The sequence below is a fragment of the Cottoperca gobio genome, chromosome 4 (genome assembly GCF_900634415.1).
Source record: "Cottoperca gobio chromosome 4, fCotGob3.1, whole genome shotgun sequence".
In the NCBI taxonomy this organism is placed as follows: Eukaryota; Metazoa; Chordata; class Actinopteri; order Perciformes; family Bovichtidae; genus Cottoperca; species Cottoperca gobio.
This window is the reverse complement of record NC_041358.1, coordinates 14,506,140-14,517,034: the sequence shown is the minus strand read 5'-3', so window position 1 is coordinate 14,517,034 and position 10,895 is coordinate 14,506,140. Positions and strand designations below refer to the sequence as shown.

General features: G+C 39.2%; 1 protein-coding gene across 1 annotated transcript; it reads left to right on the top strand.

Annotated features, from left to right (window-relative positions):
• The first annotated feature begins 2,101 nt into the window (after window positions 1-2,101).
• Window positions 2,102-6,538, top strand: acer1 (alkaline ceramidase 1). The gene is made up of 6 exons (XM_029430305.1): window positions 2,102-2,215; window positions 2,434-2,548; window positions 3,301-3,439; window positions 4,233-4,370; window positions 4,461-4,598; window positions 6,361-6,538. Exons 1-6 carry the CDS (start codon window positions 2,123-2,125, stop codon window positions 6,536-6,538), a joined length of 801 nt encoding a protein of 266 aa, XP_029286165.1. The 5' UTR covers window positions 2,102-2,122.
• Window positions 6,539-10,895: the final 4,357 nt, after the last annotated feature.

Here is a 10,895-nt window from a genome sequence, read left to right as displayed (position 1 = left end):
GTTTATAATGGCCCCCACCTTTACCAGCTGCAACATTAAAGTGATCACTACAAACGTGTACATCACAGATTATAATCCAGCAATATAGTATATATTATTCTAAAATTGTCCATTTTGCGTTATGAGTACTTTTTCTTTTGGTTTCTTGGTATACTTTAATCTAAGTAAGATTTTTGAATACAAGACTTTTAGTATTGCTACTTTTATTTTAGTAAAAGGTCTGAGTTCTTCCACCACCACATATTAGCTTTGTAAAATGTGGAAAACATTTCTACCTTAAATTACGGTAAATAAAAAATATCAATACTTCTACCTCGAATGCATTTGTAACACAAGTATGCTTAATCGAGTGAAACACACACACACACACACACACACACACACACGCACACACACACACACACGCACACACATACAAGCACGCACACACTACGCTTGCTTTTTCGCTCACTCATGCTTTTATTTTGAAATTTGCATCGCTGGTGTTGGCCTGACGCAGCGGAGGCAGATAAACCGGTTAAACCTCCTTTTCAGAGAAGACCTGAGTCCAGCAGCTACTACCTGTAACATCTATTGCTGTAACAGTCCGTCCATTCTTTTTGTCTTTTTTCTGATACTTAAATAATGCATTTCTGACATGCAAACTATCTATAATGTAGAATAATAAAGGTGCGAAAAAACACTCACAGACTCTGTCCCACTGTTTATCAATTTTACTGTGCCCATACTAGATTTTAAATTACTTTTTTTACCTCTCTTGATAGCTTTGTATTGTAATATTTATCACAACAATGGTTTTCCTTTTAAAGGCCAACATAAAAAAATAGGGGTAAAAGTGAGTCCATTCCAGACATTTTTCCCTCGGGGACAGGTTTGGCCCAGAGGCGTAAACCTGCTCAGCGTGCTTATTAGTGACGTCGCGGTCTTGTTCAAAAGAATCGGGAGCGTTTCCAAGCACCTGTTGATCCACCTGGAGCAGAGCAACAGAGGATTGTATGCTGGGACAGCAGCATGGGAGGTAAGATCCATTACTCTCTAATAATTACACTATTAATTAACACTTTTTAAAATTTCATTTTAAATGAACTTGTATCTTTGCATGGCTCATTTTGACTAGAAAGGGTGTGAAACTGTTACACCTTTCACAAGAAAACACTAGAATATTCCTGTTGTTCCTGTTGTGACAGAGTGCATATGTGGTGATCAATAGTGAGTTTATCGTGTCCTTGGTTCATATATATCAACATTATAATAATGTATCTTTGATTTCCTGTGACATAACTACAATTCAATATTTAATCAAGTCCTATCAACTCTATGCTCTATTATCCACTGTCTACACTCAGTAGCCACTTCATTAGGTACACCTATTTCCTATCGTAATTCAATACAACACCTCTGCCATATTTACAAAGTTTATAATGTTCAGTTTTTGGTGGCATTGTTTAATATTAGGGTCATAGTTAAATGTGGTGGTGTACTAGACTACATTATATTTAAAAGCGTTTCTAATATTTGTTCTCTTTATAAGGGGAGCAGAATATTATAAACTCTACTGTAGCTCTGTGTTTACTGTACATATAAACAGTTGTTTAATGTCTTCAGTTTCATAGATGATTGTAATACAATAATTGTCAAATGGTCCCTTTATCACTTGTTATTTCACCTTGTTGTTTATTTTTTCATTTTTTTCTTAGCATACACTAGAATTAAAACACATTATCAGAAAGTTTCTTTTTTTTTTCTTTGTCACAGTACATTTAAACGACTATTTAAACGATTATCATAATCGTTCAGAGAAAGGGTGTAAAGCCACATTTGAATAGAACATACAACTCTGGAAGCTGATTTCCATAAACCACTCATACAAACACTGACAGCAGTCCTCCTGAGATAGACGGGGGAACAACTGACACTAAAGTGTTGTATGGTAGCCTCTGACTGTATGAATGTGTGTCAATGGGTGAACGCTGACATGTGTTGTAAAGCGCTTTGAGTGGTTGCAAAGATTGGAAACGTGCGATATAAATGCAGTCCAAATGCAGTATAAAGTTTGGAAAACTGCATTAGCAGTTATTGTTTCCCCTCGCTCTGCCTGACAGGTTTCTACTCAAGTGAAAAGATGGCAGGAGCTTTCTCTTATGAGAGTTCAGAACTCGACTGGTGTGAAGACAACTACCGGCACTCTGAACATGTAGTGGAGTACTTTAACACTGTAAGTATTATATCTCAGCGCTATTCAGATTTTTTTGCAAAACATCATTCAGGAAACATTTATCTTAAATAAAAATATCTATAATCAAGCTCTTTTTAATCATATTTTTCCTTTCTGAATAACAAATACATGTCTAATATCAATGATCTCACAGAAAAAGAATGTTTGTTGGTTGATTCATTGTTTTGCTGATTGATTTATTGATATGTTCCTTGCAGATTAGCAGCTTTTTTTTCTTCATCATATCTCCTATCATGCTCTACCTTATGCATCCGTATGCCAAAGAGAGGAACCTGGCGATTCACATGGTCTGGACTATGATGATATTTGTAGGTCAGTCACTCTTTATTTTCCTTTATTTGTAAATGTTATGTTTCTTTCTTTCTGTCTCATCATGTTAGATACAATATCTCCTTTAAATCTCAAGAAAAGTCTGTTTCATGTGTCATGAAGTCACTGAGTCATGAATCATGAATAATTGTTCTTGTGCGTTGTTGATTCAGATATGCTTTGACATGAGCATAAATCACCGGTATGTTATCATACAACCTGCACACGCAGATTGATCATATGATGCATAGCTGCCAAAATCGACGCCTGAGGGACACCAGCATTGTGTTATAAACTTTGGGTTTTGGACTGTTGGTTGGACAAAACAATACACTTGAAGACAACATTTTGGAAACTAGGATGTTGTTATTGTGCCATTTTGACAATTTTATAGAGCAAATCATTAATCAAGAACACAATTGGTTGATGAAAACATGCACTTGCATGTGAAGTCAAATTATACAGTTATTTATGAGGGGAAAAAGCAAAGCAGTTTGTAAGAATAGCATAGATTTGTGTAACTGAAATATATTTTTTTCTATTTTCCTCTCCTATTAATCATCAGATGTATCTTGCTATCACCAGGTTATGAACCACTGGTTTACAGAGGCTTCTTCTGGCAATTTAAAATGTTACATTCCTTATATGTCTCCCTCTTCCCCTCAGTCATTTTGATTTGGTTCCTATGTGTTTTTTTCTTCTATATAAAAACATCAATTGTTTCACATTAAAAGGCAGTTCTTTCTTTTTTGCAGGGCTCTTCTCAGCGTACTTCCACATGACACTAAGTTTCGTTGGGCAGATGTTGGATGAGCTGTCCATCCTGTGGGTGTTGGCGATGGGATATGCTGTCTGGTTCCCCCGCAGACTCTTCCCTTCTTTTATAAAAGACAGGTAAAGCAACCTTACAGCAATTAACCCAATCCAAGGTCTTTGTTTCTGTCTTTATTCATGTCCATGTGTTACTAAGGACTCACACACACAGCTCAATAATCCTTTAATAAGATAACAAACAAACAATGTGAGACCGTTTCTGAGGCATGCCACTCGTGGAGCCTGTTTGACAGCCCCGACGGTAGTTGTTGTCACAAACAATGCGATGCTGCAGTCTTCACCTGAACGTGTCAGAAATGCTCCACCCAACCCGTGTAAATATTTCACCACAAGGTGAGGAAAGATTGATTAAAGTTTGATGAGCACCTGAACAGAATGCCTTGTCTCAGGAACCTCATGTGGAATTTCCAGTTTTTCAAAGTCATGGTTGGTCCTGCTTAATGATGGATTACTGAACGTGCCTATGAGACACAGACACAGAGGTCAGGGGTCACCTTTTGCAACTTTCTATGTCATTTTAATGTTTTGGTTCACTCGGCGCTCTGATGGCGTCCGCAACAGCTGTATGACAGTAAAAAAAAGCTCTAAAAACTCATTGCACACTACCTGCTCAGCCCCAAACAGCAGATATATAAAGTTAGTAGCTGGCTACTGAACAAAGCTTTGGAGAGAAGTCAGAAAGCTTTAGTCTTCATATCAGGCCTGAACTAAATACTGGAATTAAGGTGCAGTTTTCATTTAACAGTCCTGGTTCAGCGGCAGAATTTCACTGGAAGAGACGCTAAAATGACTTTAAACCTTCAAACCTTTTCCTCACAGCTTATTTTTTGTCTCTCTATTTGTTCATCCACAGGTCCACATTTTCAAACCTCGTCCTGGTGGTTACTATCATCTCCACACTGTCATCATTTGTCAAACCTACAGCCAATGCCTACGCTTTAAACTGCTTTGGCCTCCATATGCTTTACGTTCTGGCTGTAGAGATGAGATGGTAAGAAAACTCTGGTGTTTTTTGGGCATCTGTAACTGGTTTGGGTGCAGTTTAGATCCGTTATGATAACCAGTATTTTCTCTTCCTCAGCTGCACTGACCAGAAGGCTCTGCGACTGGGCAAGCTGTCGGTGGCTCTGTGGGTGCTCGCCATCACCTGCTGGATTAGTGACCGTTTTGGCTGCAGTTTCTGGCAGAGGCTAAACTTCTGCTACCTGCACGGTATCTGGTAAGCCCTGGTTTACTTGTCTCCTTTTCCTTTCCTTTCTTTCCTAAATGACATTTGTATACTACTAATTTGGAACAACAAATACATTTATAAGAGACATAAAGTCCATCAGAAAAGGTTTTTACTGAACATAAATATTTTCATGAATTTTTTTATGGTCATGTTTAGACACTCATATAACTTAGTTACAGTATGGGTGAGATCATGGTTGAGGTTTATAATGATTGAAAGTCAACAGTGAATCGAAGCGCGACTGTATTTAACATGTTATCCGGGGTCGGGTCACGGAGGCAGCAGCTCCAGTAAGGAACCCCAAACTTCCCTTCTCCGGGTCACATCCGCCAGCTCCGACTGGGGGATCCCGAGGCATTCCCAGGCCAGTGAGGAGATATAGTCTCTCCACCGAGTCCTGGGTCTTCCCCGGGGTCTCCTCCCAGCTGGACGTGGCTGGAACTCCTCCCTAGGGAGGCGCCCAGGTGGCATCCTTACTAGATGCCCGAACCACCTCAACTGGCTCCTTTCAACGCATCTCTAAGGGAAACGCCAGCCATCCGCCTGAGAAAACTCATTTCGGCCGCTTGTACCCGCAATCTCGTTCTTTCGGTCATGACCCTTCATGACCATAGGTGAGGGTAGAAACGAAGATCGACCGGTAGATCGAGAGCTTTGCCTTCTGGCTCAGCTCTCTTCATCTCTCACTCCATCGTCCCCTCACTCGCGAACAAGACCTCGAGGTACTTGAACTCCTTCACTTGGGGTAAGGGCTCATTTCCTACTCTTAGTAGGCAATCCACCGGTTTACTGCTGAGAGCCATGACCTCAGATTTTGAGGTGCTGATCCTCATGCCAACCGCTTCACACTCAGCTGCAAACCGATCCAGTGACTGCTGAAGGTCACACACCGATGATGCCATCAGGACCACATCATCTGCCGCCTTGATATCCTGTCCATGAAAATCACAGACAGAATTGGTGATAAAGTGCAGCCCTGGCGGAGGCCAACATTCACTGGGATCGAATCCGACTTACTGTCGAGTATACGGACACAACTCTCGCTTTGGGTGTACAAGGATTGGATGGCCCTCAGAAGTGACCCCCTCACCCCATACTCCCGCAGCACCTCCTACAGTATCACCCGGGGGACCCGGTCAGACGCCTTCTCCAGATCCACAAAGCACATGTAGACTGGATGGGCGTACTCCCAGGCCCCCTCCACGATCCTTGCGAGAGTGAAGAGTTGGTCCGTTGTTCCACGACCAGGACAAAATCTGCATTGTTGCCTCTTCAATCAGAGGTTCGACTATCGGCCGAACCCTCCTTTCCAGTACCTTAGAGTAGACTTTACCAGGGAGGCTGAGAAGTGTGATAACCCTGTAGTTGGCACACACTCTCTGGTCTCCCTTTTTGAATAGGGGAACCACCACCCCGGTCTGCCACCCCCTAGGCACTGTCCCAGACTTCCACGCAATGTTGACGAGGCGTGTCAATCAAAACAGCCCCGCAACAACGAAAAACATTTCTGGACGGATCTCAAAAACCCCTGCGGCTTTGCCACTGTGGAGTTGTCTGACTACCTCAGTGACCTCCATCAGGGAAATTGACGATGGTCCCCCATCAGCTTCCAGCTCTGCCTCTACCGAAAATGTATGAAAATGATGTTTCATGCAAAACATATTAGTAGTATGCACATGTCATTTCTAGGAGACAGGGTTGTTTCTTTCAAAGACTTTGGTGTATTGATCTCCGTTATCTGTATCCTCAGGCACATTCTGATTGTGATCGCTGTGGCCTATGGCAGCACCCTGATAGCTTACCTGGATGCCAACTATGAGATCCCATACTCTCTGCCTGGACTGCAGTACTGGCCCTGTGATAAATGGGCTGTTGGATTACCTCACATTGTTCTGAAGGGCACGACTAAAACACAGAAACGGTGCTAACAAAGTCATTTGTAATATTTGCAGAACATTTGTATTAGTATGCTCCATTAGTACAGGTGTTCATGAATGGGAAGCCATCAAAATGATTTAATGTCATGACCTTCATTCAGCAACTTCTTACCTTAAAGACACAATCTGTGATCTGAAATGCTTAAAAAATCTGACCTGATCCCTCCCAAATAGATTTTTTCTATTAACACACATATTAACACTAGACACGATCTAAATCTAAGTTAAGATAATTTTCTGATTCGGTTATGGGATTGTTTACACCAGGGTGCCCAAAAGGTCGATCGCGCACCATTAAAGAAAAAAAAATATATATATTCCCCCAACGCAGTGGTCTTCACTATTTTTTACGTGAGAGCAACATTGATAGGACAAAGTCAATAGGAGAGCCACTTTTACCGCAAAGTATCTAAAGCTACATCCAGTCATAAAAAGCATGCTTATTAATCTGTCATCCCACCCAGAACATACAATATGCAATGCAGCCAACCAATACAATCAATAAAAGCAGGATTATCTTAATACTAGGATGATGTTGTCAAACTCTGCAAACAATATTTCTGCTGAAGCCAAAAAACAGCCTTTCACAATGTTTGAGTCTGAGAAGTGTTTTTGCCATGCGATCTCAAAGAATGCCTCAGTTAATCTTTGAACTGTATTAGTTGTCCTGTGTTTGAGCCTTTGTTGTCCAGAAACAGAAGAAAGCTGCTCTATTTTTTTTATTACTAATTTCTCTTCCAGGTGCGTAAATTTCGTTGAATTTTGGATGCGTCGTTTGGAAATGCGGCTCCAAATGACTTTGCTTGAAACCAGAGCGGGTCCGTTTTCACATTAAGCACAAAGGCTTCGACTCATGGAGGACAAATAAAAATGCCTCTCCACTTGTCTTGAAATGTCCTATGCTCGTCTTGTATGGCTCGTACCTTTCTTTTTTAACGGGAGCAGCTGTTGTCCACAAACCACATCTCCAGCATCTTCCGCTCGACTCCGCTGTGGTTTGATGCTCCAAAGCCAAATCTTAACTTTCCTCGTTTGTCACGCTTTGTTTCTGTCCAACTGGTGTGTAACTATTTTTTAATAAGAAATCGATCCATTTTACGTCTGTAGAAACACACGCTAACTAGCATGAAATGGTGAAACGAGTCAACCGGAGCCACGCTAACGCAAGTATGAAGTGCCAGGTTGGTCATAGTACCCTCCAATTTAAATGTTCAAATTTAGCGATATAAATTATTTTTTAGCAAATGTCCATATTCATAAGCATGCTTAAATTAACATATTTTTAATGAGCTTACATTTATTTATTTATTTATTTATATACTAGCCCACCATGTCCAAGAGCACATTCGCCATTGTAGTGCTGATAGAATAGAATAAAAATAGCACTAGTCACCATGGAGCTCCGTCTAAAATTTGTATTTAATTGTTTTGCAGTTTTTTTTCAATAACACTTAAATTATTCTTTATTTTAAAATGACAATATTTAATATAGAATTTAAAAAACAAAAATGTTTTATGTATATATGAACTCTGACCCTGCGCAAGCTAAATCTCCATTTCCCTTTTCGCTGAGACGCTAGCGGGAGCAGCTACGGTGGGGCGCGAGGTGGGTTTTTTACGCTGAACATGGCAGAAAAGCGAAAGAAAACAAACTATTTTCACAATGATTGGGAGGAAGAATACTTTTTTACAACAGTGAAAGAAAAGTGTCTCATTTGCGGGGCGACGGCAAAGCGGCACATTGTGAGAGACACTTCTGTACGTGTCACAAAGCTACCATGCTAACTAACTAACTAACTAACTAACTAAGAACCAGCCGCGAGTTAAAGGTAGCTTTGAGTAGCAGAATCTCTTTTCACGAGGCCGGTCAACAGGTCACAGAAAGCAACAGAAGCTTCATTTAGAGCTGCACATTATTAATAAAGAACAAGAAAGCCTTTTCGGACGGAGAGGTCTTGAAAGGTGCAATGATGGTTATTGAAAACACTGTTCAAAGACGAGAAGAAATGTGAAATGTGATCTCCACTGTCTCTCTCTGATGTTACAAAGTTAGTGGTTTGTACAAACAGGATATGATTTGAAGATGTAACAGTTAATGATTTCCTATAAAATGTTACAGAAGTGATACTTTGTACTAAAATATGACTGGTGCGATTTTGAACAAAATGCTACAAATGTGCTCATTCATACAAAACTGTTAATAAAGATATTTACAAAAATATCAGAGATGTGATAACTGACTTTCAAATGTTTTTTACACTTTGCAAAGTCATCCCGCGGGCCTGATTGGACCCTCTGGCGGGCCAGTTTGGCCCACGGGCCGCATGTTTGCCACCCTTGGGGTCAGGTTCTGCAGGTTTTAACAGAACTCATTTGTACGATGATGGCCGAAAACAAAAGCATTTATAGTTGTTCTGAATGTTCACACTGAAATATGGGGTGAAAAGCCTGTCATCATGGAGAGAGGGAAGATGGGTCACCTTTAAATATGGAGAGAACAGCGCACATTTTTCAAACAGGAAGGAGTCATTAATTCCTGGAATACATTCATAGTGTTGCACACATGAAAAGTTACAGAGATATATATATTTATATATGTGTATATATACATATATATATATATTGTCAACAACAAAAAGAGAGCGATTAGTTTAAAGCCTGGCTCCTCTCTCAGCTGGCCATCTCAATTTCAACACATTGTAAATATACGGTCCAATAGGCAAACAATTTAAGATTAAATGTATAAATTATACAGTATATAAAAAATGTGTTTTGTTGTCTGTGCCCAGAGTCCCATTGTTATAAGCCCTCCATGGTTTACATCGATAATGATTGTCAACACAGAGCTAATGCAAATGTATATCTTTATTTGAGAAACACAAAAATAATATTTATCATCTATCAAAGTCAAAATATAGTATATTTAAATATAAACGTTATTGATATGGTCCAATTGATGACTACATTCTAATACAGAAGCAAATGCAGAACATTAGGTAATATTACTCTCATTTATATTTCTTAGTTTTTCTTTTTAAAACGTTTTGATGGAAACACTTAAAAAAAGAAAGAAATACTGCTGGAAACAATGCTGGAGGACAGATGGTGTTAGTTGACTGATGTTGAACTTCTGTGTGTATAATGTTTGCATTTACAGACATTTATTTTAGATTTTAAGATGATGACTGTGAAACATTCAGAGTTTGCAACATTAATGGTTGGATAAAATGTCTATAGGCACCCTAATTAACTGAGAACATTTGAGACGTTTTATGTAATTCTGAAGAGTTTGTCTTTGACAGTAAGGCATTTTTGTATTTATAAATCAATTGCTGTTATTTGTTTTCAGATATGAATGCACATTTGATTCTGTACATGTTGAAATGTTGTTTACATTACGTTTTTTACAACATGTGGTGGTATTGTACGGCGGCGGCCCAGAGGATAGACAGTTTGAGCTCCATAACTTGAACTGAATTCTGTCAAGTGTTTTATGAATACCAGATAAGTATAAATGAATTAAAGTGCTGTAGTTTCTGACATTATTTTAAACATTTCAGTAACTGGTAACAGCAGCAATAGTTCAGTAACTCATATCTGTCTTTATCTTCATTCTGGATTTCTGAAATATTCCTCTAAATTGCATTTGTATGACTGACCACAACAATCACATGCAAATCTATTTCTTTGGTAAGACCGATTCATCACTGAACTGCCCTTTTGTTAAAAAAGCTCTTGATTTTGGTGATGTTTTGAGAATATTCAGGTGCATTGTGCCTCCATTCACATGATCCTTCCTGAAGGATTCAATAGATGCAACAATAGAAAATGCACATAGGCATTCTCTGGACTTCAATGTTCAATAGTGACCTCCTGTGGGTGATGAAATAAAAGCAACCAGTGCTTTTTAGAAAAATAATCTTTGAATACTAACTGGTGACAGCCGGATGATGTAATAAGAGAATTGAAACAAATAAAACAGAATTTCAAATAGCAAGATCTCAGAATCAATTATCAGTAACTATTCAGTCTGGATATATCGAAGTAAGAAAACTGCTGGCATGCATGTGTAGTCTTCACTTTCACATCTACTAGATGGCACAAGAGTTTAACCTCCAGACAATAATGCCAAATTACTTTTGTTTGGTGATCCACTGACTTTTTATAGTTCCACAATAAGTTTGACATTTGTGGTTTTGAGGGAAACATCTCAAAGTGGATGGATCATCATTTAAATTTGATACAGACATTCATGTCCAACTCGGGATGCATTTCAATTATCTTGTGATCTTCTGAGGCCATCATCAGGTCAACATTTTAAATTAGTCCAACATTTTTGTATATGATA